Source organism: Myotis lucifugus, unplaced genomic scaffold, assembly GCF_000147115.1.
Source record: "Myotis lucifugus unplaced genomic scaffold, Myoluc2.0 scaffold_130, whole genome shotgun sequence".
Classification (NCBI taxonomy): domain Eukaryota; kingdom Metazoa; phylum Chordata; class Mammalia; order Chiroptera; family Vespertilionidae; genus Myotis; species Myotis lucifugus.
In genome coordinates, this window is record NW_005871178.1 from 639,140 (window position 1) to 654,126 (window position 14,987).

The 14,987-nt window shown below is 42.3% G+C and overlaps 1 protein-coding gene and 1 long non-coding RNA gene across 3 annotated transcripts in view; both read left to right on the top strand.

The window, feature by feature from the left end:
• The window catches only part of SMARCA2 (SWI/SNF related, matrix associated, actin dependent regulator of chromatin, subfamily a, member 2), a 167,559-nt gene that overhangs the window by 15,798 nt on the left and 136,774 nt on the right, over positions 1 to 14,987 (top strand). Inside the window, exons 3-4 of the mRNA XM_014460338.2 lie at positions 3,022 to 3,151; positions 9,237 to 9,623. Of these exons, the coding sequence (XP_014315824.1) occupies positions 3,022 to 3,151; positions 9,237 to 9,623 (517 nt within the window). The remainder of the gene's footprint in view (positions 1 to 3,021; positions 3,152 to 9,236; positions 9,624 to 14,987) is intronic.
• Positions 11,144 to 14,947, top strand: LOC111827090. Of its 2 annotated transcripts, XR_002830577.1 has the most exons (3): positions 11,144 to 11,551; positions 12,733 to 12,826; positions 12,945 to 14,947. It is a non-coding gene; the product is annotated as an uncharacterized LOC111827090 (long non-coding RNA). The 2 variants fall into 2 exon arrangements; XR_002830576.1 differs by lacking the exon at positions 11,144 to 11,551 and having other exon boundaries at positions 12,462 to 12,826.

The window sequence follows — 14,987 nt, forward strand, 5'->3', positions numbered from 1 at the left end:
TATTTTGGCTTGGTGAATAAGTGTATAAATGAATAAGTGTGACTATGTGTTCAGTAACTTATATCATCCACAAATGAACATACTGAGAATTATTCTTTCTTTAAAATGTTGGTGTTTATTTTAAAAATTAGATCTCAAAGAGTAAAAGGAACATGAGTCCCCTCCTAAAGATTTTAGGTAGTTTCTAGGGAGGCCCTTGCAGGCACTTGGCTGTCTCTCTCAGTGGCTTCATTCTGGGAGAGGGGCCTGATTTAGCAGAGCTCGGGGCCAGCCGTCTGTTTCTGGACTGTTATAATGATCCTCTGTTTGTGAGACTTGGATTGTTGCTGTGGGGATGGTCATACTGGGACAGTTTTGGCATTAGGCCTTCACAGGACATGCAAAGAGGAGAGAACAGCCTTTGGAGCAAGTAAACAAGAGCCTCTGAGACAATTTGCTTTGAAAGTTAGCAAAAGTCAAGGAAACTCTGTGAGGCCACTGCATATTACCTGAAGGTCGTGCCTGATGAGACAGTAGAGGTTTTATGTCCCCTGTGGATGACATCACGGGGATAAGGTGGTGGGATGCCTCTTAATGTTAAATAGACAAAACATGGGAGATACTGGTTTAAAACGGAAAGATTACTGCAAAAAAGAGCAAGTCTTTCTTCTAATTGTGTGGGACTGTAGGTCAATTTTAAGCTAAGGCATTGGAGACCAAAAGAAAAGACCCACTTCTTTACAAATTTTGTAATTTGATGATTTTCAAATCAGAAAAGTAATATAGTGCTTATTTTGAAAAAATGAAACCATACTGAGATAAATAAAGGAAATGGTTAATCCTGGCTCTACCCCAGTTGACAGCTTTTCACACCTTACTTTTCTCCATGCTCAGTAAAAATCATACACAGGTGTGATTTTTTTAAAATAATTTTTCTTTCACCATAATAGAATCATATTCCTACTTAATTACTCTGCAACTTTCTTCTTTGCATTTAAAAATATATTGTGAATATCCCTATAATGTTCCCAAGTTCTCTCTCCTTTTATTTTTAGAAAAAGAAAAACAAACACGTTTTAGCTTGTCAGGTAGCTGATGAAATGAAACTGTTTTTTATATCATATTTTTAGCAGACATATTGAACATATAGACAGACTGAAGTCATTAAATTGTCTTTTGCTCATATTAAATTAATTTGGGAGTTGTATTATAGATCTGATCTGTCACTTGTAAAACCTTAGTCCAGATGGGTTAAATAATTTCAGAATGGGTTAAGGATGTCTCACCTCCAAAATGAAAGATAAAATGTGAAGGACATATTTAGCTAATCTCTATGATTATTTAAGCATTTAAAAGTTAGCTGGCCCCAGCCGGTGTGGCTCAGTGGATAGAGCATCGGCCTGCAAACTGAAAGGTCCCAGGTTCGATTCCGGTCAAGGGCACATGCCTGCGTTGTAGGCTCGATCCCCAGTGGGGGACTTGCAGGAGGCAGCTGCTCCATGAGTCTCTCTCATCATGGATGTTTCTCTCTCTCTCTCCCTCTTCCTACCTCTCTGAAATCAATAAAAATATATTTTAAAAAACGTTAGCTATATAAATAAGTGTCGGGTCAGTGTTACATTTTTGCACTGGGTTGTTTTTATTAATAATCATCTCTTCCGGCCCCTTCTGTTCACATGTCCTCATATTCTCTACCCCCATCTAAACTCTGTTTTGTTTGGTTTTGCTCTCATTCTGCAAGGTGTGCATTTTTTTTTTTGCCAATCTGGTTCTCCTGAGCCCCCAGCCCCTCAGATAATTCCCTGGGTGAGGACGGGTTTAGTGCCTACATTCACACCTGCTGACCAGATGCCTTCGCTTTCTTACTCTTTTTATGGACAGCTGTCTTCCTTGTCTTTCTCCCCCTTCTCCCTCTGAGCGTCAGCTTTTTGCTTTGCAACGTTACTGGAAATAAATAAACAAGTGGCCTAAATGCATCTGCTGTGTTGCTTTGATTTCCTCCCTATTATTACTATTTAACACACTCAGAGACAGTCTTTATACCAAACCCTTCCCGTTTTTCTTCTGAACATCCTCTTTATGGTACATTTTTCCTCTTTTCAAGTGCATGCTTTTGACTCTGCAGAAATTAACTTTCCTTTCTCCAAAACTGCAAACATTCATGCTTTCTTGCTTGAAGTTATTTGGTTTCTATAAACTCCTGGAAATATTCCTTTCAGGCTGTTTTTGAAAATTGCTGTTGCAGTTTGCAGAGGAATCGACTTTGCCTTTCCCAAACACATGCTCCGATGCCCAATTCTGGATTGGATTAACGTCCGCTCAATAGCTATTTATTGTGTGTCTGTTATATACTAGGCCTCAAGTCCTGTTCCCAGACCCTGTGTTCTTAATTTTTCCCTAAACTGTGCCTTTAACCTTTTTCAGTCTTGCCCCCCTCTGTGGCACAGCTTCATCTGTTTCACTGCCCTTCCCTTTCAGTGGTCACCCCATTCTCTGCTCTACCCGGTCTGTTTCTCTTTTCCCAACTGCCATGGAACTCTCTGGTTTCAACTTTTCAACTTTCCATAGTCCCTTCCGCTCTGATGACAAAAAATTACCCAAAAAATCGATCATCACAGACATTTTAAATAGTCTTCCTTCAGACTTGAGACACTTCAACACAGGGCAGGTTTCAGGACTTACTTAAGAAGGTATGGAAGAACAGCTTTTATTTGTATACCTTCTGAGCAGAATTTTATTTTTACTTTCAGGTTTTGACGTTACAGGAAAAATTCAACAGTTTATAGTCTTAACTTTTGACTTAACAGGTAGTTTTGATGATCCTATTGATGTAGTCTTTTTAATTTTTTTGTCCCCACCTCTAAAAGATATGTAATATATTATAATAATATGTGTAATGTAGGTGTAAAAATATATGACTATCGTATGGGTGATAGGTGATTGTGCCACAGTTTTGAGGACTTTAGAGAGGGGACTTACAACTCCAGGTAGAGATGCTCTATATAAAGGAGGTATCTAACAGCGGTGCTTCGCCTGTTTCAGCCCATGGATGGCATGCACGACAAGGGCATTGTAGAAGACATCCACTGCGGGTCCATGAAGGGCACCGGCATGCGACCACCTCACCCCGGGATGGGCCCGCCCCAGAGTCCGATGGATCAACACAGCCAAGGTCTGTAATGCTACATGCCTGATTTTGGCTTCAAACCGTAGTCGTTCATCTTTCATATCGGTTATTTTAACTGTGACTTCCAAAGAACATGTCAGAGGAAGAGTGAATCCAGCACGTTCCTTTTCTCTATAGAAATCTCCCCCAGGCCCCACCAACACAACTTGATTATTCATGTGGTCACTTTTACTAACAAAATCCTAGTAATTTTACTGGCTTCCACTAGCTAGCAGAGTGCCCTGTGTCCTTCATTCGGAATCTTTATCATGATCTAGTGAGGTGAATTATATCATCCCGGTTTTATAGATGGGATAAAAGAGAATTTACTTTGTTTTCCCAATTTCCACCACCTGTAAGTGACAGGGCCGGAAGGAGGATCCTGGTCTGCCTCCCAACAACAGCAGATGTCAAGGCACAATGCGCCTCCTGAGTCCCTCAAACTGCATATTCATACATACGGTGTCTGAAAGGTGCCTTTTTTTGGCAGTGGAATTACCTGTCATTGCTGGTGGGGGTAGTTGTATTAGTCTCCTAGGCCTGCCGTAACAAATTACCACAAACTGGGTGGCTTCAAACAATGGAAAATCATTCTTTCACAGGAGACTAGAAGTCTGAAATCAAGGTACCAGCAGGGCCGTGCGCTCTGAGGACTGTAGGAAGAATTTGTTGCCTCTTCCTAGTTTCTGTAGATTGTCAACATCCTTGGAATTCTTTGGCTTGCTGATCTATCCCTCCTATCTCTGTCTTGGTCTCCACATGACATTTTTCCTGTGTGTCTGTGTCTGTTTCCAGATTTCCCTCCTCTTATAAAGATACCAGTCATCAGATTAGGACCTACTCTAGTTCACTATGACCTCATCCTTTTCAAATATATATATATATTGATTTCAGAGAGGAAGGGACAGGGAGAAAGAGATAGAAGCATCAATGATGAGAGAGAATCCTCAATCAGCTGCCTCCCACACAACCCCTTACTGGGTATCAGAGCCCACAACCCAGGCATGTGCCCTAACTGGGAATCGAACTGTTATCTCCTGGTTCATAGATCAATGCTCAACCACTGAGCCATGCTGGCCCGGCAACCTCATCTTAATTTGATTACATCTGCAAGGATCCTATTCCCAAATAAGGTTACATTCACAGGGACTAGGGGTTAGGGTTTCAAACTTATCTTTGTAGAAGGCACGATTCAACCCGCAATAATGGCCAAATCAATATATGGAATATTTCTCTTCTTCTTGGTGCCTTTTCCCCTCACTGTTGAAGGCATGTAAAGATACCTCAAAGTCTTTTGAATACAGTGTAACTTGTTTTCAGAATCATGGTATGGTCATTAAACATGCAAGGGGCATGGGTTATTCTAGCACTAATTAACCCCAATATGTTGATATTCTAATTCAAAGTTTATGGTTTATGCATTCTTTTGTATACTCCTATGTAATTTAATATATACTAGTATGAGCTTTCTCCATCCATGATTAGGCCTCCAACCACCTGAGAGAAGGTTTTTGAGTGTAAGGATTTAGAAAAATGTAGTCAGTTTTATTCTATCTAATAAAGAGGGAATATGCTAATTGACCCTCACATCATCGCAAAGATGGCGGCACCCACAGCCAATAAGGAGGGAATATGCTAATTGACTGGCCCACCCTCAAAGATGGCGGCACCCACAGCCAATAAGGAGGGAATATGCTAATTGACTGCCCCGCCCTCAAAGATGGAAAGTCATGGTGGCATAGGAGTGTGTCTTCATTAATATGCAAACAGGGTTGTGAATATCCCAGACTCTGATCTGAATTTTGATGACAGGTAGGTATAGTTGTTGCAGATGACTCACAAAATCTTGACCATGTCAGAAAAGCATCCTGAAAAAGTCTTGGGACGTTTTTACAGTCCAGGAAGAAAAAAATGGACCTATTTAGTGTTAAGAATGAATTAAAATTCTAAGGAGCTAGGTGTGTTCACAGAGCTAATGTAGCTCTAATTTTTAATACTTGGGAAGTGCAGATGAGCTGTATTCAGTTATTTGCAAAGCCATGTGCTTGCTCTATCTGTTCTGGCTTTGTAGTGCCTCTAACTGTGGGCCATGGGAAAACTCCAAAATGCATGAATTTTAATGGAGTATTTTTACTTTTATGTATCTTCAAATTTCTCTCATTGCTTGGCTCCTTTCATCAACTTAAGGATGATGATTTTTCTTGGACTCTCCAACACTTGGCACCAATGTGTATGTAGCACATAACTGGATACATACTTAGTAAATTGTGTTCAATTAGGTAGAGAAGTGAACCTATGCACTCAGAAATCAACAATTTTAAATAACTCTTAATTGTTATATTATTTCAGTAAATTATAATTACTTTGAAATGCAGGGGTCTGCATTAAGTGGAATCAAAATTAGCATGTAATATTTTTCTCTAAAATAGTAAAAGTGCGTTGTAGGCTGGGGAATGAGTTATTTAAACATGTATTTTTGACAAAGTAGTATTGGTATAATGCAGTCTTATTTAGTATAATGATTTTTAAAGACTTTAGACTCTATAATAACATGTATCTTTAAAAACCCTAGTGTAGAGAGCCATTTATAAACACACAGGTACAGAGAGATGTGGTATTGATCAGAAAGCTGCCAGCTTTAACTACCTAGCAACCTATTAAGTTATTTTAAGTGATTGGTTGAGAAGCAAAACCATTTCTTTCAATAAATACTGAATTGTGTACCTTATGGTCCCAATGATAACATTGTTTATTTTTAGTCCTTGGGTAAAAAAAAAAAAGTCTTCAAAGGCAAGTATATAATATTTCGTGTTTGCATGTGTGAGTGTGTGTGTGTGTGTATAGAGAAAATTCATATAAAATTGGCACTTATAAGTTCAAGATTATTAAAAGGAGAAAGATGGTTGTGTCGCTCTGAGGCAAGGTGAAACTGGGGAGATAATGGCCTTTGAGGACGAGGAAAAGAAAACTGCCACGTTTTGACTGCTTTGAATGAGCATATCAAACTAGATTTCAAAAAGAGCAGATTCTGTATCAACATTGTCATCCTCAGACAAATGCTCACACTTGGGCAATTTCCTCACTCTGTTTCTTCAACTAAAGATAATTGCCAAAATACTTTGTTTCATTGTTTAGATTCTGTTTTACCTAAAGTTTATTGAATGCTAGTCATTTAGAACAAAAAATTCTCTTTATCTGAATCACTGTCACATCCTATATAATAAAAGCCTAATATGCTAAGTGTCCAGTCATCTGGTCCTTAGTTCAACCAATCAAAGCATAATATGCTAATGATATGCTAAGGCTGCTCAACCGCTCGCTATGATGTGCACTGACCACCAGGGGGCAAACAGTTGACCAGCCGACCAGTCGCTATGACAATGCATTGACCACCAGGGGGCAGATGCTCCAACTGGTAGGTTAGCTTGCTGCTGGGGTCCGGCCAATTGGGACTGAGCGAGACAGGCTGGACATGCCCTGGAGCCCTCCCACAGTCTCTCCCAGGCTGGCCAAACTCCTGCGTCCCTCCCTGGCCCTGATCATGCACCGGTGGGGTCCCTTGGCCTGGCCTGCGCCCTCTCGCAATCCGGGACCCCTCAGGGATGTTGGAAAGCCAGTTTTGTCCCTATCCCGCAGGGACCCCACCAGGCCGAGGGACCCCACTGGTGCACGAATTTGTGCACCAGGCCTCTAGTCTTTAATATCATTCTGTGATAGAATGATTCTATTGACATCCCCTATCAATTCTAGGAAGCAATTTTCCCACCTTCAGTTTCTTCTTATAAATTTGAGGTAAAATTTTGTTTATTGATTAATTACAGAAAGTGATTTTTATTCTACTTTCAGTTTCTTTTTTAACCAGTTTAAAGTACAATTAATTATTGTGCATAATGTAACTGTCTCATATTCATAACTTTGCCCACAGTTCACAGTTTACACGAGATATGATAAACAATGTTATATAATTAAGACTGGATTGTTCATTATGTTTTGGTTCATTATGTTAGGCATCTTCTGATTTATCATAAGTAAGCTGTAATTGATAACCTTAGGAAATAGGAGAGACCAGAGGCAGGAGACATATGACCCATTTTAACACCTTCTACTATGAGTGTCATTAGCTTTGGTAGGAAGTTTTTCTCCCTGTGATAGGTGCAGGGTTGGCCAAAAGGTGTCTGGAAGGTGCTTTTATAATGAACAAAAGCTTTGCACCAGCATTACAATTAGAGAGCTAAGCCTCATTAAAAAAGGAAGAATGTTGTTAATGATGAAGATAGGTGTATATTATTGGGATTAAATTTCTGTTAGCTTTGCAGGCTGATTTCAGGGGCATTTTCTTGGCTAACATATGACCAACTAGAACCCTGATTGCTGTGTGGTTTTGTGCTCCCTATGGAGTAGGGATTTGGGGAATGAGGGTAGTTCTTCATTTCTCTTCAGGACAGTATTTCTCTGAAAGGGGTTCTACTGGTCACCAATTGATCGAACAAACCCTACTCTCGTCTTAGGGGATCAAGCTAAATGTGTTTCCCTTTCCCACTGTCAATCTGAAGTGAAAGTAACTGTGTCCTTTCCTTTCTGTAGTCTGGTGAAGGGCGATGTGAGTCCCCAGCCTGTGGCAGTCACAGCCTCAGGTCGCGATGGTCCCACATAGGTGCACAAAGCTGTTTCAGCTCAAACTCAACAAAGGTTCAAACACACAGCACTTTTCCAATAAACACCGAGGTGCTGACCTTTATTATAATTATGACACAGGTCCATTTATTAGAGCAGAGACCTTTCATCTGATCTTTTCTATTGTGTCTGAGGACACCTTTGACTTCATTAATTAGCACTTGGTTTGAAGTCAAGGCAACCTCTCAGATTGCAGTCGGCCACTTGGTTCTCTCCTTCATCTTGGGTCTCCCTCCAGCGACACACAGTCATAGGTTTTGCTAGGAATTCGGTGGCTGAGCTACACAGTTCAACTCCTGAAACAAGTTCCTTGCAATTTTTGTTCATTTTGCCTTTTTTTCCTCAAGAAAAGTATTCTTAAACTTCCCATTTAGATCTCTTACAACCCAAACTGTTTACTCTCATTTTTATGTATTGTGGTCTTTAGAAGATTTTTGAAACTTTTAAGTCTTTAAGAAACAAAGTTAATAATATTTTTATCAAACAGTTAATATTAGACCCTAGAAAGAACCCAGTGACATGAGCACTGACAGGTGATCCCTAGAGTGTTAACACCCAGCTCCGTACTCCTCCCCGGGGTGACGTGGAGGCAAGTTACTTACTTTATATACCAGAGCTCCTGCATGAGATTAATCTTCAGGCACCCGCTGCAGCAGCTGGCTCAACAGCACAGCCCTTACTGGCTGCCTTCCCTTCCTGAGCTCACCTTTCCATCCCCTGCCAGTGTCCTTGCTCCTTCCAGGGGCGTCACCTGCACTCCATCCTTCCGTCAGGCTGTTTCCAGGGAGAACTCAGCGAAGACAACATGTACGGTGCCATGTGCACTCCTACAGCAGTGCAGACCCTCGATGATTGCAAACTGTTCCTAATGTGCATAATAAGCCATGTAATGTTTGCCTCCGTAAGAGACGCTTCATTTCACATTGTGAGATAGCAGACACCTGCGGGTTTTGTTTCGAGGTTGGAGCTCCTTTTAATGTGTGAGACTTACCCCCAGGTGCCTTCCTGTAGGTGGACAGCAGCCACTAACAGTTTACCTTCGAGGACACATGGTGGCTATTGGTCACTTGAAACGTGGCTGGTCTGAATCGAGATGGTGAACAAAGGATGCAGATGTCTCTTTACCAATTGTTACATTTTGAAATGATAATATCTTGGGTACGTTGACTTAAATGAAATATATTATTAACATTAGTTTTATCTGCTTCTTTTACTTTTTAATGTAACTACTAGAAAAATTTAAATTATATATATTTGATATATATAAATTTTGTTATATAATGTGATGATTACATTACATACATTTTAAATTTCTATCAGACAGTGCTGTTGTAGAAAATTACCAAAATATCCAGGAATGCCTCTCTTCCAGGGTCATCAGGGGCGGCCTGTGATTTCCTTTTGTGTTTTCTTCTAGGTTATATGTCACCACACCCATCTCCCCTGGGAGCTGCAGAGCATATCTCCAGCCCTATGTCGTCGGGAGGCGGCCCTACCCCACCCCAGATGCCACCGAACCAGCCAGGGCCCCTCATCCCTGGCGATCCGCAGGCGATGAACCAGCCCAACAGAGGTCCCTCGCCTTTCAGTCCTGTCCAGCTGCATCAGCTGCGGGCTCAGATTTTAGCTTACAAAATGCTGGCCCGGGGCCAGCACCTTCCCGAAACGCTGCAGCTCGCAGTCCAGGGGAAAAGGACGTTGCCTGGCATGCAGCAGCAGCAGCAGCCACCGCCGCCGCAGCAGCCGCCGCCCCAGCCGCAGCAGCCGCAGCAGCAGGCCCTTGTTAACTTCAACAGACCATCTGGTAGGTTAATATGCAACCACATGAATCATGTGATGGTCCAACTCGGAGGAGAAAGACTGCTGATGGCACAGAAGCACTGGGTTGGTAGAAGCCCAGGGCTGTCTCAGCCTTTCGCTGTACCTGGCCGGCCGGTTCCCTTGCCTTGCTTTACTTAGTTGGCCCAGATTCCTGGTCTTTTCTGCTGTTTGAGCTTCTCAACCGTTGGGGACTCTGGTGCAAGCTGTAGACCTGGGCAAAAGGCACTGTCTCCCGTGATTTTGCATTCTCTTTCAAGAGGTGCAAGGTTTGCGGGAGCCCGTCCACCAGCCCCAGGGGAAGAAGTCTGCACCCAGTGCGTTCCATCGCTAAGAACGTACTCCTTGAATCTACTCCCTCAAGCCATCTTATGCCCTTTGATTGATCTCTTCCTCTCCCTTTCGTTGTGAAAAGCATTTGGAGAGGTTTCCAAGAAACATACCTGCAGTGAAATAATTGTCCAATAGAAAATCAGAAACAAAGGGAAATGCAAGTCCAGGTCAAGCATGTAGGGGCCACAGGAGTTCTCATGGTTGTGCATCTGAGCATCCAAGATGACGGGTGTCCAGGCAGGAAAGGAGACAGGGTCAGGCACCTAATTCTCACCATTCGGAAGGAAGTTGCTCACCAGTTCACAGAGGACACAGGCCCATTTGTAGCTTGAGAGTAAAAAGTGGGTTTCCTACGTGGAATTTATTACCATTATTATTTTAATACTCACCTGAGGATATATTTTTTATTGATTTTAGAGAGGGAGATAGAGAGAGAGACATTGATATGAGAAACATTGATGGGTTGCCTCCCATATGTGCCTAGACCAAGAATTGAACCTGAAACCTTGGTATATGCCCTGACTGGGAATCGAACCCACAACCTTTTGGTGTATGAACAATGCTCCAATCAACTGGGCCACCTGAACCAGGGCTGGAATTGTTGTTTTAAATTATGTTGTTATTGTAAGTGGTGCTGCATGACGGGAGGTATCGATAACACTTGTTCATCGTAAATGGAATAACAGAATCCACATGGCCTAGTGTTCTTACGTATCCTGGGATCAAAGTCGAGGCTATGACATATGTCACGTGTTGAGATGAGATAGTCCTTGTATGGCCTTCTGGTGGTCTGACTTCATGCCACTGGTAGAATTCAGAGTTACAGGGGGCTATAGGGTGCCCTTCCATGAATGTTGTTTTCTTTGGGAAGGTTAAAGGATGAAGTTCCAGGTGTCTGGATACTTGAACATAACAAATACTTCCTGTCCTAATAAACAGGATCCTGTGTGTTTTCTGGATCATTTCCAGAAGAGAGGGCTTCATTTTTTTAACCCAGCTCGATGCCTACATCTTCCCTTACCAGGCCCCTGTCATCTGGAGGAATTCGCTTTATTTATTTATTTTTAAAATATATTTTATTGATTTTTTACAGAGAGGAAGGGAGAGGGATAGAGAGATAGAAACATCGATGAGAGAGAAACATCGATCAACTGCTTCCTGCACACCCCCTACCGGGGATGTGCCCGCAACCAAGGTACATGCCCTTGACCGGAATCAAACCTGGGACCCTTCAGTCCGCAGGCCGACGCTCTATCCACCGAGCCAAACCGGCCAGGGCAGGAATTCACTTTATTACTCACTGCTCATGTCTTTTGGATTTCCAGGAGTCAGGCTTCCCTAGAAATGGAAATATTTGGGCAGACAGTGTTTTATGCCAGAGTGGATGGAGGAGGAAAGCAGATACCTCCTCAAATAGAGCAGGCCCATTCCTGCCCCGGGAAGGGCGTCGCCTCTAACAGCATTGCTGAACTTTTCCCCAAATCTCAGGTTTCACAGGGAGATGATAACCTTCCCTGACAAAGACGTTTTTTGGATTGGCATCTAGGACAAGTCAAAATAAGGGGACAAGTTTTCTTTAAGGTAATATTACCTTTTATTGGTGTTACTGTTTATCTTCCTCTCCCTCTTTTTAAAAAATATTTTGTTGATTTCAGAGAGGAAGGGAGAGGGAGAGAAATAGAAATATCGATGAGAGAGACATATCCATCGGCTCTCTCCTGCATGCCCCCACTGGGGATCGAGCCTGCCACCTGGGCGTTGAACCCGGGACCTCTTGGTCCATTGGGCGGTGCTCAATACATTGAGCAACACCCGCCTGCCCCCTCCCCTTTTAAAATAAAGTATAACTGCTTATAAATACCTCTACAAATATTTCAGAAAAAGTAAGTTTAAGTATGTCCACTTATCTGCAGGTAGCTGTGATTTCATTTTCCTTTTGTCCCATTTTCTGGTGCTGTTCATGTCTGAAGAGAATCTTTTTGGCTGGGGTGGTCTGCCTCAAACCTGCTCCAAGGTTATAAATCACCAAAATTGACATCATCATAGCTACCACCAGAGAATTACAGTTTGACTGGAGGAATTGCTCACCGAGCAAATAACTCTTCAGTCCTGTTATGGGCTCCCCTCAAATCTAACCCATCATTTTTCTTTTCATTCTGATTCGTTTTTCCTTTTAGATACTAAAGCAAAATTAAAAATGGGAACTGAAAAAGATTTGGGTTGGTGGTGGAGGGGTGCAGGCAGGACTTTATGGTAGAAAGTAAAAGTTTTATTGCTCAGCCTTTTCAGTCCCCTTCCACTTCCACTTTTTAGTCAGCTAAAGTTTCTTGGTATGTTCAATGTAAGTATGCTTTATTACATTTCTTTTTTCTTTTGAATATATTTTTATTGATTTCAAAGAGGAAGGGAGAGGGAGAGAGAGATAGAAGCATCAATGATGAGAGAGAATCATTGATTGGCTGCCTCCTGCACGCCCCCTGCTGGGGATGGAGCCCGCAACCAGGGCATGTGACCTGGCGGGAATTGAACTGTGACCTCCTGGTTCATAGGTCGACCCTCAACCACTCAGCCACGCCGGACAGGCCATATTTTTTTTAAATCTGTGGAAACCATTTCAATCCTTCTTTAATGCACAGAATTGTTATTTGCCTAAATACCTTTGTGAGCCAGAAGGCAAATTGGGAACTCCGAATGCATAGACATTCTGCACTTGTGAGACTGAGGTGTTTGAATGAGTTTGTTTCCCTGTTTCTTCACCTCAGGCATGGGGTGCCTCCAGTAAAGACCCCCCTCCCCTTAGCTGCACTGGGATGCCCCTCAGGGGAGTCGGAGCATCCCTCTACCTTGACTTCTAAGGTGAGGACCGAAGGGAAAGCAGATGCATTTTGTGCCTCTGACAATTAAGCCTAAACTGTTTACGTTGTAGAGGGAGTCGGAGATAAGCTAAAGAATGTAATTTGTCTTCCACTTGCAGATACCAGGGAGAGGTCTTACCAGTTAGCAGACCACCAGTGTCTGCTGTGGAGATGATTTCCAGCCTGGCAGCTCCACTCTCAGCCGCCTGAGGGACGGGCAGAAAACCTAGGGACAGGTGGTGCCATTCTGGGCATGTCTGCTTGTGGCCAGCTGCCTCTGCAAATAGAAGTTTTTCTAGAATCGGTTGGAGGGAGTGGAAAGCAGACCCACGCAGTAAATAAACGTGTGTGTTTAGTTAGGAAAGGAGTTTGCCTGTCAGTGAGTCTGATGGCAGGTTCCCAGGAAGCGCAGGGCAAGCCGGCTTCTCGGCGTATTTGTGCTGAGTTGTATTAAACTCTGGGAACATTCTGAAGTTTGCTGTAGAGAAAGGGGCATTTCCAGAGTTGCCAGCTAAGACCATACCCAATTTCCCCAAGTCCTTTCTTTGCCATGCAGTCTGTGCAGAGCTGCGTAGTTAAATTAGACTTCTTTATCTCTGTGTCCTTGGTGGCAGCAAAAATGACAAAAGCTGAGGATGGAGCAGAGTTGCATTGTCTCATTGAATCCTCACTGCCACCCTCTGAGGTGGGCACTGTTATTACCGCCATTCTGCAGATGGGGAAACTGAGGCACAGGGGTTAAGGCAGCTGCTCAGGCTCACGCAGCCAGCTGGCGATAGAGCTGAGGGGACGCTTACCGTTCTTTTGGTCCAGGGCGCTTTACGTGTCCCTGTTTAATCCACAGTAATTTGTAGTCCTTTTTAAGTTGGAGATTTGGCTGTGTACACCCATGTTTGGGTCTCTGTCTCTGCTTCTCAATTTTAAGGTCCAATCAACCAGATAAGAATGCCTTTATATTTATCGGCCAAAGGCCAGTCATGCGTGTATCAGCTTTAGTTGGGAGTCAGCGGCTAAAAGTGACTAGATTCGGAACCAGGGATATCACACATGCTCTGGGTGCCTTTTTTTTGGGGGGGGGGGGAGAATGTGGTTTTTAAAAATAGTGACTTGAATATATACATCAAGGAGTCATCATAGGCTTCTGCATAGGTATTTGCAGACTATGATGCTAAAGAAAAAATGCCCAGAATAATTGAAACTTGTAACAGTATTACGCTTTTATGGCTTTTTGTTGATGAATTATTTAAACTTTGGAAAGAGGAAAAACAATTCGAGAACTGGATTTAAGGTAATTATTATGATATTATCTTCTCAGTAAGACCCACATGTTCTTTTTTATTAAAGGTGGTGGGGGTTTTCATTATTTAGTATGCTACACCAAGCCTTCAGATATATCCAATTCTGCCAGTTTCCTGAGCTTATTAAGGAGATTCGTAGAATTACAGAAGATTAAAGCAAGTGTTAAAAATCTCCAGCTCCTCTCTTCTGGCTGGATCACCTAAAGCACCCCAAGTGAAAAATCTACCCTGTTGTTAAAGACCTCTAGGGAAAAAGCTATCCTGAAATGTCTCTCTGTAACTCATGCCAATGCTTAACAACCCTGAGGTTTAATGCTTAGAAGTTGGTTTCTTATATATGGATGAAAGAAACTCTAAGTACAGTATAAAATATGGAAAGCTATGCACTATGCAAAAGACCTCTCATTTCAGAAAACAAAACAAACACACACACACCAGAAAGTACTTAGTTGAAAAGGATCTCTTTATTATGATAGTACACCTAAAATGCCTACAATAAAAATAAATATTTTTCCCTCAAGAGTTCTTCATCAACACCAGAACCAGGGCTACCAATTACCTCAAGAAGTCTTATCAAGCTCTGTATCTTTTGGAAAGTTTTACCTAACTTCAGAAGAAGGGGGGGAAAGGAACAGTAGTAACACCACACACACACACACACACACACACACACACTCACTCTGCAGTTTCCTAAGCAGTTTGTTCTAATTCTTCACATTCCTCCTGTCAGAGTGTTTGCTTATGGCTACCTGTGCATTGTCATGTAAGCCCATTTCTAAAAGGTATGTGTTGGAAATTGAATAAAAGTGTTTAATTTTTCATAATGTATGTCTTTGTATGGTTAATTATTAAGTCATTCTGAAG